The following is an 18,238-nucleotide window of genomic DNA, read 5'->3' on the forward strand; positions in this document are numbered from 1 at the left end:
TGAGGCTACGGGTTGCCTCTCCAGCCCCTCTTGCAACGCTGGGGGGTCGGGAGAGGAAGGGGAGGATGCTTTGGGCAAACCCATTCCCCGCACAGGGTTCTCAGTAGCACCCACGGCAGAGCACGTAAACATCCCCACGGGCAGGGCCGCTGTTCCCTTCTGAGCTCTCCGCTGGGCAGGGGACTCAGCGCCCCGTTCCCACACGCCTTCCCCAGGTCATCAAGCAGAGCATCGTTGAGCTCAAGCTGCAGGCGGAGGACAGCTTCGTGCTGAAGGTGGTGCAGCTGGAGGAGCTGCTGCAAGTCAGGCACTCGGTGTTCGTCATCGGGAACGCGGGCAGTGGCAAGTCCCAGGTACATGCCCACCCGGGGACCCAGCCCAGTGCGTCCCGGGCGGAAGGGTGTCACGGACCGGGAAGGAAGCCGTGACGGGGGGCCGGGGACGGTAGGGGAGGCGAGGAGTGGCCAGCGGACCCTGGTCCCACCGATGAGGCCCTTCTCCCAGGTCCTCCTCTCTCCCTCCTCCCCCCTTGATATCAGTCACCCCGCCTCTCTGCAGCCGACCCCCCACCCTCCTGTCCCCTGCCCCCTACCACTGCCTGGGCACAGTGGAAAGCAGAGGGCGGCGGCCAACATGACTGATACCTATAACATCGGAAAATTCTAAACCAGCCGAGTATTCAGCTAGCCACCCACAGGATGGACTATTATGCTATTATTAAAGATCATTTCCAAAGACTATGTAACATGAGGGACGCTCACTGCAAGTTATTTTTAGAAGGCAGAAACTGTAGGAACCAGTTCTCTAAAAAGGAATGTGTGTATTTCTGTCTACACATACACCCATGGGAAACATCCTCAGATGTGCTCAGAAACCCTTTTCTCTGCGGGGGAAGAATGACAGGTAGTTTCCTTCCCTTAATTTTTCTTTCAGCGAGCACCTTACTTTTATTATCAGGGAACTAGTATGAATGTCACCCAGTCTGGGCACAGGTAGCCCTCCTCTGTGCACAGGCAGGAACCATCGCAGCGCGTCTTCCTGGACGTTGTTTGCGGGTCGCAGACTCACCCGCGTGTCGCCAAAGCAAACCGGGCCCAGAGCAGGGATTCTGCCCGTGGGGCTTCAAGGGCCCTTGGAGCTCACACAAGGGCCCTAGCGCAGGGTCCGGGTGCGCGATGTGGCCCTGAGTGAGCAGCCCCCGCCTCGGTGCAGGTCCTCAAGTCTCTGAACAAGACCTATCAGAACCTGCAGAGGAAGCCGGTCGCCGTGGACCTGGACCCCAAGGCCGTCACCTGCGACGAGCTCTTCGGCATCATCAACCCGGTGACCAGGGAGTGGAAAGATGGTAATGGGGCAGCATCCCCGGCAGGGCCGAGAGGGCGAGGGCTCGGAGCAGGCGTCCCAGGCCTGGGTCCACGGCGGGCCCGCTTTGTCGTGGCCGCTCGGCCGGCCTCTGTGCGGTGAGCACGTGGCCGAGCCCCCGAGGGAGGCCCGCAGCGGGCCCAGCGGCGGTGAGGGGGCCCACACGTACGCGTGCGTAATGATGGTGCTTGCGGAGAGCAGGAAGGTCACAGAGGGGGGCTGGTTCATGCTCCCAGGCGGGAGGAACCAGGGAGGCCATGGACACCGGAGCATCAGGGCTCAAGCAGGGCTGAGGGGAGACAGGGCCCCCACCCCATGGGCTACAGGAGGAGAGCCCTGAAGTGCAGGCTGGAGCCTCGGGTGCTGGGAATGGTGTTTCTCCGGGGAAGGGCCTTGGTGAGATCTGTGCTTTATATAAAAAAAAAAAAAACTCGGGACATTGGAGAAAGGACAGGTGAGGGGCTAGGGGAGATGGGGGGCCCCAAGGGTGGTCCAGGCGGAGGAAGGGGCAACTGGAGGGGTTGGAAGAGGCGGGTGTGTACTGCTTGCCAGGGGACCATCCCCACCCCTGCCCCACCCAAGCTTCCATGCGTCCCCCTCCCGGGCCAGGAAGCCAGGGAGGCTCTGCTCCAGTCTCCCCTGTGAGAGGCCCCTGCCGCCGCATCACCCTCTGCCCCCCGCCCCGCTTTCTTTTTGTGACTTGGCATCTATCTCTGCACGTGTATCTTGCGTCGTCACCCCCTCCACTGGGATGCAAGCTCTATGGGGTGGGCAGGGGCTTCAGTTGTCCCCACGCCCCCTGCTCTGAGCCTGACTTTTTTTTTTTCTTGTTTTTTTTTAATTAATTTTATTTATTTTATTTTTGGCTGCGTTGAGTCTTCATTGCTGCGTGCGGGCTTTCTCTAGTTGCGGCGAGCGGGGGCTACTCTCCGTTGCGGTGTGCGGGCTTCTCATTGCGGTGGCTTCTGTTGTGGAGCACGGGCTCTAGAGCGCAGGCTCAGTATTTGTGGTGCACGGGCTTAGCTGCTCCGTGGCATGTGGGATCCTCTCGGGCCAAGGATCGAACCCCTGTCCCCTGAATTGGCAGGCAGATTCTTATCCACTGCGCCACCAGGGAAGTCCCTGAGCCTGACTCTTTAAGACCACTCAGCAAACCTTTATTGAGTGAATGAATGAAAGAGGGAAGGGATGAGTGAAGGGGTGCAGGGCGGGGCAGTGGCCTTCCATGTAGGGCTGTTGAATCTGAGAACTGGACCAGACTTGGGGGGGATGTCGGGGGGCAGGGTCAGGGGTGGAGTCACAAAGGTGGGTCCTCGGGGTCAGGAGAAGGGCAGGAAATGAGCCAGGTCCCCTCCTGTCTGAGGGCCTCTGCTGTCCCTCTGAAGTAGGGCACTGGCCACCTCTGAGAGAGAGGCCAGTGTTGGCCCGGAGGGGGCGAGCTTGGTCTCAGCCCCTGTGGCCCCAGGGAGAGCCGCCCAGAGCTGGACCTGACAGAGCCCCACCGCCCACAGGCCTCTTCTCCACCATCATGCGGGACCTGGCCAACATCCCTCACGACGGCCCCAAGTGGATCATCCTGGACGGGGACATAGACCCCATGTGGATCGAGTCCCTCAACACCGTCATGGATGACAACAAGGTACAAGGGACCCCTGGATCCCAGAGCTGACCCCCCCAGAATGGCAGTAACGTGGGGGAGGGGAGCATATGGGACATGCCACATGTCTCACCTGCCGCACTCAGCAGACAGGACCCGCTGTGCATGGAGACTCAGGAGGGGGCCTGCCTGGCGTTCTGCACAAAGCGTTATGGACGAGGGAAAGCCCCCCCCTTATCACAAGACGCGTTCCTCACAGGATGCAGGCCCGTGCACCCGGCTCACCTGCTTTTTGGCCGCAGTGTGGGCGAAGGATGCAGGTGTAGAGAGCGTTCCTGTCTGACTGACGCGTGGCACGATGTCGGAGGGGTAGCTAATATCTTGGAAGGCGCGGACAGTGTTGAGAATTATCTAGAAGCAGCTTAAGAAAGTGATTCTCAATTGGGTGGAGGAGGGACCCCCAGAGTTCCTGGGGGGCAGGGGCGGGGTCATGGTTTGAAAGGCAACTTTAGCCTCAGAGTGAAGTCCTACGTCATCCACGCACATCTGGACGCTCTCCATGGCCCCAGGCTGGGAAGGGCCGGGGGGGCTGGCATCGAGGACGGCAGGGAGACGCTGGGCTAGGGAGGCTGGTTGGTGGCTGGCGGGGGTACGGGGAGTGTCCCCGACCTCCTCCTCTTCTGAGATGTGACCTGTGAAACCCTCAGGACGAGGGTGCTTTGGGGCTGAAACCCACAGGCCCGTGTCCCTCACTAGGTCCTCACGCTGGCCAGCAATGAGCGGATCCCCCTGAACCGCACCATGCGGCTGGTGTTCGAGATCAGCCACCTGAGGACGGCCACGCCGGCCACCGTGTCCAGAGCCGGCATCCTGTACATCAACCCGGCCGACCTCGGGTGGAACCCGTGAGTTGGGCTTTTGTTCTCCGGCTCCAAACTATGCAGAGAAAGAGGAGGGCGTTGACGTTGATGTATGTTCCTGTGAATGCGTTCATTCGTTCACTCACTCGTTCATTCATACGATAAATACCTTGTGCTGGGCCCTCCCCAGGCAGCAGCGTGGGGGCGATGAAAGGATGCGGGACAGATGTGTGAATAAGCGATGTAATGCGTGGAGACTGCATCACGGCAGCTAACGAAACAGAAGTTTGTACCACATGCAGGGAACTCTGAGGAGGAGGGAGGGTCTGGGCCTGTTGTGGAGACAGGAAGTCTTCCTGGAGGAGCTGGAGGTTGGGCTGAGCCCCGACAGGAAAAGGAGCTTTCCGGGTAGACAGGTAGGGAAAGCATTCCAAGTGAGAACCAACATTTAAGGGGCATCAGGGCGAGAGTGTGAGCTTCCCAGGAACGGGCGGTGGTCAGGTGTTCGTGGATGGAGCGTGAAGCGAGGATGCTCTTGGCAGGAAGGGACTGACCCTGGACCAGCCTCCAGGGCCGGCACAGGGGCTGTTTCTGACGTGACGAGGAGAGTTCATGGCAGCAGATGACGGGTGGCCACTGGGGACAGGGGAGGAGGGATGGATGTGAGAAATGTTTGAAACCTTAAGAAATGGAAGGCTTGCCATTGATCCTGGAGGCATGTTTTTGTACTTGGACACAAGACTAGTAATTTATACGCCAGGACGTCCTGCGTGGTCTTGAGTAGAAACCCCAGTGCAACATTCTGGGACGGACAGCCTCAGGAGAAACACCCCGGCTGCATTCGTTCAGTCGTCCACTTCATTCATTCATTCACTCACTCAACCAGTGCTTTCTGCATCTGCTGTGTGTCTGACCCACGGCTGCTCCGTGCTGGGGAGACTGGGTCTCCCGGAGAGATGTGGAGAGTGGTAGGAGAGGTTGGGAGGAAGAAGAATCCTTGAAGCATTCGAGAAGGAACAGGTAGAAGGGAAACTGGGGAGGTGACGCCCCACATAGCCAGGGAGGAAGGAGCTTCAGGAGGGAAGCAGGGTCACGTCCGGAGGGTCAAGGAGCCGAGGACAGGAAGTTGCCACTGGCTTTGGCAGCTGGGAGCTCACCATTAACTCAGGAAGAACAGCTTCCTGGCACGACAGGGGCAGAAGCCAGATGGCAATTCACGGAGGAGGAATTGAGAGGAGGCCCTGGTAATGTGGGTCCTTCTGGAAATGTCTCACGGCGGCCGGGGCGAGATGAGCAGGCATGGGTGTTTCCAGGCACAGGCAAGTGTGCCAGTGGGGAGGGGGGAGGGGGAGAGTTCATGCTCGATGTGTCTGTGCATCGAGTGGGAAGTGAGACCGCTGTCTCCCGATGCAGCGAGGCCGGGGCTAGGGGGCTACACGAGCGCAGTGACCCTGCAGGGACAGAACCAGAGCTGGCCTGACCCACAGGGGCCTGGGGGCCGCTGAGACCCAGCACCACTATGCCGCCTTCTCCAGCCACACCTGTCATTCTGCTTTCTTAGTGTCCTGTGGCCGCCATGACAAAGGGCCACAAACCGGGCAGCTTCAAACAGTGGAAGTTTTTTCTCTTCCGGTTCTGGAGGCCAGAAGTATGAAATCAGGTGTTGGAAGGGTTGGTTCCTTCTGGAAACTCTGAGGGGGGATCTCTCCTAGGGCTTCTCCCCCAGCTTCTGCTGTTGCTGGCAATCCTTGGCTTGTAGACACATCACCCATCACACAGCCACCTTTCTGAGCCTCACGTGGTCTCCCCTCTGCACATGCCTCTGTGTCCTAACTTCCCTCTTCTCATAAGGACCAGTCGTTGGATCAGGGCCCACCCTCATCCAGGATGCACCCTCTCAAGATCCTTATTTATTTTTTTTTTTTTGTGGTCCGCGGGCCTCTCACTGTTGCGGCCTCTCCCGTTGCGGAGCACAGGCTCCGGACGCGCAGGCTCAGAGGCCATGGCTCACAGGCCCATCCGCTCCGCGGCGTGTGGGATCTTCCCGGACCGGGGCACGAACCCGTGTCCCCTGCATCGGCAGGAGGACTCGCAACCACTGCGCCACCAGGGAAGCCCGAGATCCTTAATTTGATTGCATCTGCAAACACCCTTTTTCCAAATACGGCCACATTCATAGACTGTGGGTGGACATGTCTTTTGAGGGGCCCCCATTCCGCCCACTACACATGTCTGGGCGTTTCCAGGGTGGGCAGCAGACAAGGCAAGAGAACTGGAACAAAGTCTGAGCGGGAGCCGCTAAGACGCAAGAGTACGGGAAGGAGACGGTGGGGCCGAGGGGCCCCCGGTGGACGCTCAGCGGGGGCGGGAAGGAGAGCGGAAGGTCAGCAGAGGTGTGCGGGGGCGGGACCCGAAGGCTCACCCTTCAGCCGGAGTGGTTCTTAGGGCTCCAGAGGGGTAACCGAGAGAGTGAGTGGCATCCTGGGGACCAGGAGGAGACCCGGGTTTTGCTGGAGAGAAGTGGAGAGGCTGAGGGCCTGCTCAGGCCCCCCCAGCCCAGAGAAAGAGCAGCCCTCCAGCAGGGGCAGCCACGACTCGAGGCAGGGGTGGCTGAGCGTATCCAGGAGCGGGAGGAGAAGCAAAGCTCCAGGGCCGGAGGGGCCCCGTGGCCTCTGGGGACAGGGCAGGAGCCTGCAGGGAAGCCACTCGTCCTCCCGGGGTCTGGGTCTGGGTCGGCTTTTCAGATCAAAGCCAGCGCGCACATCTGCACGCACTCAATGTCTCTAACAAGGCAAAATTTCAAATTTGATATATCCGCCTTCAAGAGAGAAGGCAAATGCAGCAGTCTATGTATAGATTTGCAAATCGGTCTCCGTTCTGAAGACCCACTGCATTTGGAATCCAGTTCTCAGCTGCACTGTGTTCGCTTGTGGACGTAGAGTGTTTAATGGTTTCCTCTGTTACCTAGTGAGCCCAGGGGCAACGGAGCAGAGTTTTTGAGCTCTTGGTTCTCTGTTCTGCTAGGGGTGCAGTAAGAGGCAGAGCTTCCAGAACGTGCGCTCACTTGCAGAAAGGCATGTCTGCTGGGGCTGCGGAGGGCAGGCGAGCTGCCTCGGGTAACGCGAGCTTCCTGCTTACGTTTTGGGCATCCTAGAAAGGACAGCTCACTGAGCTCATCAGCCCGCAAGGGAGCCGACGCTCTTTCCGCTTTCAGCAGGCACTTGTTCAGCACTTACCGTGGGCCAGGCTCCCCTCTATGAGCTTTAAAAGTATCAGTCCAGGTAGTCCTTCGAATATGGGAGCAATTATCATCACTCCCATTTACGGATGAGGAACCTGAGACCCAGACATGTTGAGTAACTTGCCCGAGGCCACGGCTGGCCACGCTAGAGCCCATTCAAGCCAGGCAGTCGGGCTCCAGGATCCACACCCCTCACAGCCGTTGTGGGCCACCTCCATGCAACCCACTCCCGAGATGTATGTGTGCCGGACAACCCAACATGGCTCCTCAGGAATGCCTGTTGTATTGGTTTGGACTCTTCCATTAAATGCGTCAATTGGCTCAATTCACCATGTATGCTTCAGGCATGGCTGGATCCAGGAGTCCACATAATGCAGTGATGTGTCCCTGCTCCTCTCCTTTCCTTTCCCTTTTCTTCCCTTCCCATCCCCTCCCTCTCTCTCCCCCAGGTGATGTTATGAAACTTCTCTCTCCTCTCTTCTTCTCCTATGTCCAGCTCTACTGTCCTCAGTATTATCTGCATTTGGGGGTGGAAAGGATGGCTCCCAGTTGTTCTAGGAGGACAGCACCCCACAGCTAGAATCCCAGGGAAAGAGCACACCCTCATCAGATCCTCTTAAGGTCTGGGACTGGCCCCATCACCAGGCAGGAGTGCCAGAATCCCATGGAAGCGTTCCCCAAGCGGAGGGTTGCCGGGGGACCCAGCGTGGTGGCCCAGTCCTCCAGCACCTCCCGTCTTCCCCAGGGTGGTGAGCAGCTGGATCGAGAGGCGCAAGGTGCAGTCGGAAAAGGCCACCCTGCTGGTCCTCTTTGACAAGTACCTGCCCACCTGCCTGGACAAGCTTCGCATCGGGTTTAAGACGATCACCCCGGTGCCCGAGATCACGGTCATCCAGATGATCCTGTACCTGCTCGAGTGCCTCCTCACCGAGCAGAACGCACCCCCCGACTCTGCCAAGGAGCTGTACGAGCTCTACTTCGTGTTCGCCTGCTTCTGGGCCTTCGGAGGGGCCATGTTCCAGGACCAGGTGAGCAGCCAGCCGCGGCGGGTGCCTGGCCACCCAGACCCGGTCTCCCGGCATCCCCCTCAGCTGGGCCGTTTCTGCGCTCTATTTTGTTTCCCAACAGCTTGTAGATTATCGGGTCGAGTTCAGCCGATGGTGGATCAACGAATTCAAGACAATCAAGTTCCCCTCGCAGGGAACGATCTTTGACTACTACATAGATCCCGACACCAAAAAGTTCCTGCCGTGGACGGACAAGGTGCCCCGCTTCGAGCTGGACCCTGATGTCCCCCTGCAGGTAACTGCCCAGAGCGGTGACGATTTATGACGATTTAGGGGCAGGACTCAGAGCCCCATCCCACTCGCTTCTCAATGGGATGTCCGGTCGCAAACGGTTTTCAACAGTAGGACCTTCCAAGTAAGACTGGGGATTTGACAAACTGTCCAGGTCTGCAGGTTTGTACGGAGGGTGGGAATTGGAGGCTCAGGTGTGTCTGGGGTTACAGCTCCTCCCTCTCTCCCGCAGGCCTCACTGGTGCACACCACGGAAACCATCCGCATCCGCTACTTCTTGGACCTGCTCGTGGAGAAGTCGTGGCCGGTGATGCTGGTGGGGAATGCAGGGACGGGCAAGTCGGTGCTGATGGGGGACAAGCTGGGCAGCCTGAGTACAGACGACTGGTTGGTGCAGGCCGTGCCCTTCAACTTCTACACGACCTCGGCTATGCTGCAGGGTGAGGCTGAGGACAAGCGCGCATCCTCACAGCCTGGCCTCGACACACCCCATCACTCTCATCCGACGCGACTGCCCCCCAGTCCCACCCTGACGGTCCTCACAGTGCCTTCTTACTGCAGACCCGGGAGCTTGCCAGCTGCCTCTCCACTTCCCATGCCCCCACCCACTGCCCTCTATGCCCAGAGCAGGGGGACGAGGGTGGCAGATCCCACAGGGAGCTCCCCTCGTAACCAGTCTCAGGTGGCCCCCAGGTCGATGAGCACAAGGTTCCTGTCCCCCTGCCTGGAGCCAGTGGTGCCCACCACCCTCTCCTTTACTCCTGAGGTGGCTGGAGTCCAACCCATCCTGTCTCTGGTGCCCCGGGGCTACCCCTCGGGCCACCGCCTCTGAGATCTACCAGGCACCGTGGTAGTCACCCCATTCCCTTCTCTAGGTGTTCTCGAAAAGCCGCTGGAGAAGAAATCAGGGCGGAATTACGGGCCACCAGGCACCAAGAAGCTGATCTACTTCATCGACGACATGAACATGCCCGAGGTGGACAAGTACGGGACGGTGGCCCCGCACACCCTCCTCCGGCAGCACATGGACCACAGGCACTGGTGAGTGGGGGCGGGGCGGGGGGGTTGCCACAGGGAGGATGCAGGGCTGGGACACAGGACCACGCTGATGGGGTCACAGTTCTGGGGAGAGGTGGGGGATCAAGGTCTCCTCCTCTCATACATTCCGCAAATACGTCCTGGGCATCTGCCAGGCCCCGGGCTGGCGGCTGGGGCCTGCAGTTCCATGGAGCAGGGACAGACAGGGGACCCTCTAATTGAAGTGTCCATATGGCAGAGAAGACAGAGGGGTGCAGTTCCAGGGTGAAGGGAGCAGTCACAGAGGGCCCCAGCGGCTGGGTCAGAGACCCAGGGCGGGAGGAGGCAGCTGGGAGCTCCATTACTGGCCTTAGTGTCAGTACTTTGGAGGGAGAGCATCTCGGGCACAGTAGATGCCATGGGCAGAGGGAGTGTGGCCCCTGGAGGGGGCCATAGGAGCCCAGCGTGGCTGGAGCATGAGAGCCAGAGGGAGAGGTTGCCCGGGGCAGGGGCGGCCAGACCCCAGGACTCATGGACCACTGGACAGAGAACACTTTCTCCCAAGGGCAACGGAAAGCCGAGGGTGGCATGTTTACATTTGCAGTCTGGAAAGGTCAGAACATTCAGTGTGGTTAAAACAAGTATCACTTGAAAGAAGTGTGCCACGATGACCTGGCAAGTGGCCCAAGCCAAACCTGGGGGTTTTGAGACCAGAGGAACCCGAGAAATCTCATCAGGGGTCAGTGAGGGGATGCGTGGAGTCTGCCCCTTACTGCCGAGAAATAGGGCATAGAGCGGATAAGTGGCCTGCTGGCGGTCACAGCCCTGATGAAAGGCACAGCTGGAGGTCGAGCCCACGTGTCTGACTCCATGGCTGGCCTTTCCCCGTGACATGACACCGACTCCAGGGCTCACGGGCTGTAGGAACCCAGCAAGGACAGCAGTGAAGCCATGGGGGCTGTGGGCTGTGATGTGGGAACAGGGTGTTAGGGATGGCTCCCTGGGGAGGTGACAGAGCTGGGCCGGGGCGGGGCACACTTGAAGTGCAGCCCTGCGAGAGCTCGACATCTGTGAGGACGTGAAAGTGGTGTGGGACGGCCAGGGCCCAGGACAGGTCTGGGGAGGGACAGGGCAGGACGCCGAGGACAAAGCAGGAGGGATACGTGAGGGCTGCCCGCACCCCCTCGGGAGGATCTGCTGGGGGACCCAGGGGTGGCCCCTCACTCTCCCGGGCCCTGGTTGCATGCTCTCGAAATGGGCTCACCAGGTCGTGCATCCTTGCAAAATTGACAGAACTAAGATGTGTTGCGCTCTTCTTTAAGAGGGCCCTAAGGGCTGTGAAACTTCAGCCCTGGGTCCACAGCTGCCCTTGAGTTTGTCCTGAAGCATCTCTCTAGGAGGGGGAGGCATAGGCAGATTTGGAAGATCCCTCTAGAATTTCAGATAAAGGGGCCCCACAAGCAACAGGGAAGGCTGGACCGTTCAGAGGCTCTGTCAGCAAGGGCAGAAGAGACGGCAACACAGACCACCCCCTCCCACACGGATCAGGCGGGCCCCGCGTGGAGGGCAGACCCACAAGCCAAAGGAGAAACTGCCACGTTGGTGGAAGAAAGTGTGACCCGGGGAAAGGTGGGGAGTGCGAAGGACTTCTCAGACCTAGGTTTCAAAAGCATAGGCCAGGAGGCCGAAGAATGGTGACTTTGACCTCCCTGAAAACTGAGTAACGCTGTTCACCCAGAGACACCATGGCCCAGCACAGTATGGGATTAACGGGAGAAATTACTTGCAGTGCCTGACACTGGCAGTGGATTAACACATGGGGCATACAAGGAATCCCCACAAATGGACAAGGGCCGGCGCCAACTCCCAACAGAAAACAAAAAACAATGGGGGGAAAAGCCAAAAGGTAAAAGGCACGTGAAAGACGCACAAGCTCTTTATAGCCTTTGACCTCGTCTGAGCCCCTGGAAGTGTTAGCAGTGCCCTGGCACCGAGGAAGCTCCTCAGCTTACTTGATCGTCGTCACCATCATCATCCTGGATAATTAGAGTGATAATGGGGGGGGGGTGGTAAACATCTGTGGAACCCTCGCTCTATTTCAGGGGCCCTTCTGAGTTTATTTTCATGCATTAGCTCCATTCGTCCTCATCATGACCCATTGCACAGACAAGAACACTGAGGCACGGCGGGGTTAGCCAGCCTCCCCAGAGTCACAAGGCCACTGAATGGAGGAGCTGGAACATAAACCCAGACCTGAACACGGAGCCACTCTGTTGCCTCCTGTTTCAAAATTTCTCTTAAGAGCATGAAGTACAATTGGCCATTTCACATGTAATTGTTATTTTGAGGTGTTTTTTTTTTTTTAACCATATGCAGGGCAGTACTGGGGTGGGTGGGGAGCCGGGGGGTGGCTCCGGCAGCAGGACATTATGCTGGCCTTGCCCGCGCAGGTATGACCGACAGAAGCTGACACTGAAGGACGTCCATAACTGCCAGTACGTGGCGTGCATGAACCCCACTGCTGGATCCTTCACCATCGACCCCAGGCTTCAGGTAGGCAGAGCCTGGACTCATCTCGGTCAGCTGCAGGAGCCCAAGGCTCGCTTTGGCAAATGAGAAGGAAAGCATTGATTTGGGATCGTGGGGCTGTGGGCTGGCATTCCCTGGAGAACGCCCCAGCCTTTCAGAAGATGTCAGGACATTCCCAGTGGGTGGGGGAAGGAGGGGGGTGTTGAGAGGCTAGTCAGCTCTCCCTGTGAGCCCATAGGGCTGCCAGACTTAGCAAATAAAAATACAGATGCCTGCTCAAATCTGAATTTCAGATAAACAGAAAAGCATGCCCCATATGATGTTTGAGACATATTTGTACTAAAAAAAAAAAATTTCCTATGTGAAATTCAGATTTAACAGGAAATCCTGTACTCTATCTGCAATGCCACCCAGGCAGGACCTCACCTCTGAATGACCGAAGCAGATGGAGACCTGGAATTTAAATCCAGGCTGCGCTCTGAGGCACTCTTTGGCCTCCTCCAAGTTTTTTCTGGAGAGCATGACACGAATTTGGCTGTTTGAGATGTAATCAGTATTTAAGGGGGCTTTACCACACACATGGCATGAGGAGAGAACCTGTCCATTCTGACCATGCCCACGAGACATTAGGCGATGAGGACAGAGTCTGCTCCCCAGGAAGGGGGCCCCGCCCCAAGCTGGTCCCTACGCGCAGCCTGACGAGGGTCTCTGGTTGTTCCGGGCAGCGCCACTTCTGTGTGTTTGCCGTGAGCTTCCCGGGCCAGGAGGCCCTCATGAGCATCTACAGCACCATCCTGGCCCAGCACCTGGCCTATCAGTCGGTCCCCATGGTAGTCCAGAAGATGAGCAACCACCTGGTGGCCTCCGCCCTGGGTAAGCTGACCTGCCTCGCCCCCTCTCCCGTCGGCGAGACTCGCTGCTTTCTGGGGCTGACGGAGGCTTCATACTTGCCCCTGGTAAATATTTTGTTTAGACTTCCAAGTCAATATTTTTTTTAACGATGCTGTTGAGGTATTGTGAAATCCAGTTTCTTGAGGGGGAGGCAGAGGATAGGAAATTCAGTACACAGAAACAATTTACACGTCAGTAGCGTAGCGAACTTCCTCCCTCCTCAGCTCTGTAGAGTTCTTACTTAAATTGTCACCATCGCATAGTCCATTTGCTTCAGAAACGGTAGCTTAAGCTTTGCACTTCCCGAGGCCATTAAGAGTGTGCAAGAATCGATGTGTCTTTTTCCTGTAACAGCCCTGCACCAGAAAGTGACATCAACGTTTCTTCCCACAGCCGTTAAGTTTCATTATGTCTTCAACCTCAGGGACCTCTCCAATATTTTCCAGGTACTGCTTTTAGCGCTGTGTCATGTCACGTTATGGCCAAGGCCTGACCCACAGATGCTCTCCTCCTCTGCTGCTCTCAGGAGAGAAAGCAAAGTGATCTATGGACTGATTACAGTGATGATGTTGATGATGATGGTGACCGTGGTGATAGTGATAATGATGTGATGATGGTGACCATGGTGATAATAATGATGGTGATGATGGTGACCATGGTGATAATAATGGTGATAGTGATGATGGCAATAATGATGGTGATGACGATAATGGTAGTGATGGTGATGATGGTGATGACGATGGTGATGGTGGTGGTGATGGTTGTAGTCTTGATGGTGGTGATGATGTTTCCTCTTACGTATTGACTGAGCTAGCCAATGGGTTTGGCCACTTATATCCCCATTTTCTCCTCCAAACAACATGTAATGCTCGTATATCCCCATTTTACAGGTGGGAAGTCTAAGGCTCCCTCCACTTCGAGTGTCAGCTCAAATGTCGTGCCCTCAAGAGGCCCCTCCTCATCCCCACACACTGTCTCACTGTCCCTGTTTATGTCATTCATAGCACACGTCACAATGTGTAATTACCTTGTGATTTTGTCTGGTTACATCTCCCCACTAGAAGGCAAACTCCATGAAGGCAGGGTCAGTCCCATCATCACTGTGTTCCCAGAGCCCAGAACAAGGGCCTGGAAGAAAAGCACCTGTTGAACTTGCCAGGTCCCTTGGTTAGTGAACGGCCAAGCCAGGCCTGGGCCTGCCAGGCTCGCTGCACGGCCCAAGCTCGCCGGCCACTCCATGGCCTGATCAGCCCCCTTGTCCCTTTCTCCACTGTCCACCCCCTTAGAGGGGGCAGCCCTTAACCCTGTCTCATGAGGAGAATCCCCCCACGTCTCTCAGGCCACAGACACACCCTCCAGCCTCCAGGACTTGCGCGGCCTTGGCAGTCCGTGGCTTCCTGGACCTCTGGTGGCCGCTGTACCACAGCCTAAAGGGTCATCCCCTGGGGAAGCGGCCACTTTCTCGTTTGATCCACACGCGGCGCTCGGCTTGCCTCCCGGACACGGCTAAGGAGGCCGACCGCCCCGCGTCTGGGGCAGGGGCTCCTGTTCTCCACCGCAGAGACCCTGAAAATCCCACTGGACCTCGTCCGCCTCTGGCTGCACGAAGCCGAACGTGTGTACGGCGACAAGATGGTGGATGAGAAGGACCAGGAGGCGCTGCGCAGAGTCACCATCGCTTCCACCAAGAAGTTCTTCGACGTACGTCAGGCCGCCACATCCCCCTGCCAAGCCCAGGGAGGCTCCGAGGGGCAGGGTGTCGGGACCCCGTGACAATCCCCGCCCCCCTGCAAGGGCCCTGGGCTGGGGATGGGAAGGACCACGTTGGGTCCCACGAGGTGACTCTGCCACGTGGGTGTGGCCCGAGCGAGGAGGAGTGAAGACCTCCCTCTAGCCGCTGGGCACAGACAGCTCTGCTGGGGTCGATGTGCTCCGCTGATGTGTCCGGGGTTTTCGTGGTAGAGTCATTTTTCTGGACTCTCCGTTCATTCCCGATGTGGCAGGGGCCAGGGGATTTTGCCCAGTGGTTTGCAGGGGCCCCTGCAGACGTGGCCTGATATTCTGAGGCCGCCGGGCAAGGTGCTCGGGCTGCTGTTCGTGATCTGTGTGCCCGAGGCAGCGACAACAGAAGCATCTTGTCTCTGACGTCTAGGATCTTGCTGACGAGCTCTTATTCGCCAAACCCAATATCTACTGCCACTTTGCTCACGGGATCGGCGATCCCAAGTACCTGCCGGTGACTGACGTGGCTCCCCTGAGCAAGCTCCTGGTGGAAGCTCTGGACAGTTACAACGAGATCAACGCGGTCATGAACCTGGTGAGCGGGGCTCGAGCAGGCAGCAGCGGGCTGGGGAGGGACGAGGGAGGCGTGTCTGCGCGGTGAGACGCCCGGGGTCTCTCTGGCCCGGTCTCTTCAGGTGCTGTTTGAGGACGCGGTGGCCCACATCTGCAGGATCAGCCGTATCCTGGAGTCCCCACGGGGCAACGCCCTGCTGGTCGGGGTGGGCGGCAGCGGCAAGCAGAGCCTCTCCCGCCTGGCCGCGTACATCAGCGCGCTGGACGTGTTCCAGATCACCCTCAAGAAGGGCTACGGGATCCCAGACCTCAAGGTGAGATGTCGCCTCTCAGTAAGCCGCCCTTCGGGAGGGGGAGCGGAGAAGAGTCTCCCCACTCCCGTTCCCCAGACGAAGCATCCAGCGCAGAGAGTGGGAAGGTCACCAGCAGGGTGATTATCTTAGACGGTAAAGGCCAGGGACACATTCGGCCGGTGCCCACGGCCATGTGACGAAGGTAAAAGGAAGTGTGGGTTTCCGGTAGATTAGAGCCAGTAGAGAGTCACCCCAGATAATAGCGGCAAAGAGATTTGGTTCTCGTCTCTGGTCATCCAACCGTGCCGCATCTTTCCCAGTTTTCCAGATTAAATAATTGAGAACCGGTACTCACTAGCTGTCTAACTACATCCTCAGGGTTCTGGGGGCCTGCTTTTTTTAATTAATCAAATAAATATAAGCTTGATTCAGGTCTCCCATCCCCAAGACGTGCCGCCGAGGCTTTTTATTGATTCCTTTTTCCCGAAAATTTGCTCTCTCGGGGACCTGTGTGCTAGTCAAACACGATCAGTCTAGAGCTTACCATCGTTGTGTCTCGGATTAGAGCTGAAATTGACTGGACCGCGTCACACGGCTCGTCCCTCTTTGCCTTGGTGTCGAGGCTGCCTCTGTGGGCCAGGACAGTGCCAGACCCAGGGGACCCTCCCCTCCGCTCACGGCTCCGAGGCAGTTGCTGGCCAGGTGGCCTTAGGGGGGTGGCCTGGACCCCTGCCGGAGCCTGGCACCCTGGGACCTCAGCAGGACGGGGGTGGTCTGCGGGCAGAGGCCCCAGGAAGGACGATGGGGACGGTGAGCTAGTTCTCAGCCCTGCTCTCGCGACGATGCTGAGCAGGCTGTGCCAGGGTCAGCGGCCTCCAGCTTGGCATTGCCCCCGGTGCGTTCTACACTTCCTATCAGAGGACTAGCCCGCTGGTGTCATTGCCCCCGGTGCGTTCTACGCTTCCTATCAAAGGACCAGCCAGCTGGCTGTGTTTTTAAAATCCCAGCCTTAAGGGAGAGGTCTCCCTAATGTAGGTTCTGCCAGACACCACCTCCTGAACTGAGCCGGCGTGTCGTGGGTCTTAGCGGTGCTCAGCTAAGCCGCGCGAGTGGGTTTGCACCGACTCCCCGCGTGCGCTCGGGGTGGTTAGAATCCTCGCCTCTGGAGCTGCGCGGTTGTACTGAGTTGTCTCCACTGGAAAAGTCTCTAGTCTGTTAGCTTAATTGTACTGCTTTATTTTCCTGATTGCATCATACTCTTTGCCCTGTGCTTGTGAGGATTTTGTTGGCCTCACCTTGGGGCCACCTGTGGCAGATGTTGTTTTATCCCCTGGCATTGGCTACAGCAGCTCTGTGATCTGTTTCGTCACAATTCATTGCTCCTGCGCCCGCGACGAACTGGGTCTGTACTCCTCATTGGTTATCATTTGTTAAGTGTTTATTATTATATTTTTATATTATATAATATACATATTTATATAAATATAATATTATATATATATAATATATATTATATTTATATAATATAATATTATATAAATATATATTTATATTATAAATATATATATAATATTAAATATATATTTTATATAAAATATATATATTATATAAAATATATAATATATATATAATATATATATTATAATATATATTATTATATTATTTATTAAGTAGCTTCTGTGGATTCGGAAGTAAGGGCAGCCGTAAACAGGGCTATAGGACCTTGCATTGGACCTTGCGTCATATTAGGGGAAGCAGACTCCTGAACAGTTATAAGATGCATTATTATTGTTCTAATGAGAGCGTCACAGTAAGAAGTTAACAATGTGTATGTTATTAGCGTAACAGATGCGTTCATGATGATGTAACATTATTATAAAGTCGTACCATAAGCCACGGGCACCCACTGGAGTTTGGAGACGCGGCGGGAAAAGGGTCAGGATCCAAACCCAAGGGCCATCGAGTGCCTCATGGAAAACCCTGGACTTGGTCCCAAGAAAACAAGATACTGTCAAGGTCATGTGTGCAGAGGAGGGGCAAGATCTGGTGGTGTTCTGGGACAGAGTGGAGGATGGCTTGAAGACAGCAGAGATCGCTCAGGGGTGACGGGTAGAGGGGTACCACAGGAGCCCCGGTGACCCCACAAAGGCTGGAACCAGACAATGCAACAGGAAGGGAGGAGGGAAAGATGGAGCGAGACCCTCGTCGTGGGCGAGTGCCCTGCACTGACGGGAGGAGTGGGACCTTAGCTGGACTCCCACCTGCTGGGTCCCCAGGCCCCACCCCCCTGGGTTCAGCTCCACCAAGTTCAGCTTTTGAATCCAGTTCGACTGGCTGAGGCAAGGGATCTGCTTGGAGCGAGGGAAGCTAGTTGCTGCAGTCCCCAGGCCAGGCAGCGGCGTGCTTTTGACTTCTGTGAGCCCTCTCCCCGAGGCCCGAGTGGTAGCCCAGAGAGCTGGACCAGACCCTCTGGAGAAATGCTTTAAGCTGAGTGAGGGGCCAGGCCCACGTCCCAGCAGCTCGGGCGGCCCCCTCGACCTTCAGCAAATGTTGACCGGAGAGGGGCAGGCGGGGCGAGCGCTTGCCTTCCTGCAGCCGGCAAGGCAGAAGGAGGAGAGCGCCCCTGGCCACACCTCTTCGACCCTCTTCCCTGAGACTCACCCCCAACCTGGGCTCCTTGTTCCTTCGTCTCTGCCGGCAATGACGACGGCCGCGAGGGGCCCCGGAAGTGTGCCCCGGCCAGAGAGGGGAGTGTGCGCCCTGCTCTGTTACCGCCAGTCCCAAGATGCACCCAGACGCAGGTGGTCTTTAACATCCTCAGATGCCGCTGTCCGGACCCGCTCCCTCCTCCTCGA

At 57.2% G+C, this 18,238-nt stretch overlaps 2 protein-coding genes across 4 annotated transcripts in view; one reads left to right on the top strand and one right to left on the bottom strand.

The window, feature by feature from the left end:
• DNAH17 (dynein axonemal heavy chain 17) overlaps window positions 1–18,238 on the top strand; it is a 110,443-nt gene that overhangs the window by 53,815 nt on the left and 38,390 nt on the right. For both annotated transcript variants that reach the window (XM_067715435.1, XM_067715434.1), the window contains 14 exons: window positions 216–353; window positions 1,213–1,345; window positions 2,874–3,001; window positions 3,716–3,864; window positions 7,806–8,088; window positions 8,189–8,362; window positions 8,591–8,798; window positions 9,234–9,399; window positions 11,826–11,928; window positions 12,630–12,777; window positions 13,150–13,241; window positions 14,335–14,496; window positions 14,948–15,112; window positions 15,213–15,404. In XM_067715435.1, the coding sequence (XP_067571536.1) occupies window positions 216–353; window positions 1,213–1,345; window positions 2,874–3,001; window positions 3,716–3,864; window positions 7,806–8,088; window positions 8,189–8,362; window positions 8,591–8,798; window positions 9,234–9,399; window positions 11,826–11,928; window positions 12,630–12,777; window positions 13,150–13,241; window positions 14,335–14,496; window positions 14,948–15,112; window positions 15,213–15,404 (2,241 nt within the window). The remainder of the gene's footprint in view (window positions 1–215; window positions 354–1,212; window positions 1,346–2,873; window positions 3,002–3,715; window positions 3,865–7,805; window positions 8,089–8,188; window positions 8,363–8,590; window positions 8,799–9,233; window positions 9,400–11,825; window positions 11,929–12,629; window positions 12,778–13,149; window positions 13,242–14,334; window positions 14,497–14,947; window positions 15,113–15,212; window positions 15,405–18,238) is intronic.
• The window catches only part of PGS1 (phosphatidylglycerophosphate synthase 1), a 108,627-nt gene that overhangs the window by 13,991 nt on the left and 76,398 nt on the right, over window positions 1–18,238 (bottom strand). The window lies entirely within an intron of this gene.

Source organism: Pseudorca crassidens, chromosome 19 (assembly GCF_039906515.1).
Source record: "Pseudorca crassidens isolate mPseCra1 chromosome 19, mPseCra1.hap1, whole genome shotgun sequence".
In the NCBI taxonomy this organism is placed as follows: Eukaryota; Metazoa; Chordata; class Mammalia; order Artiodactyla; family Delphinidae; genus Pseudorca; species Pseudorca crassidens.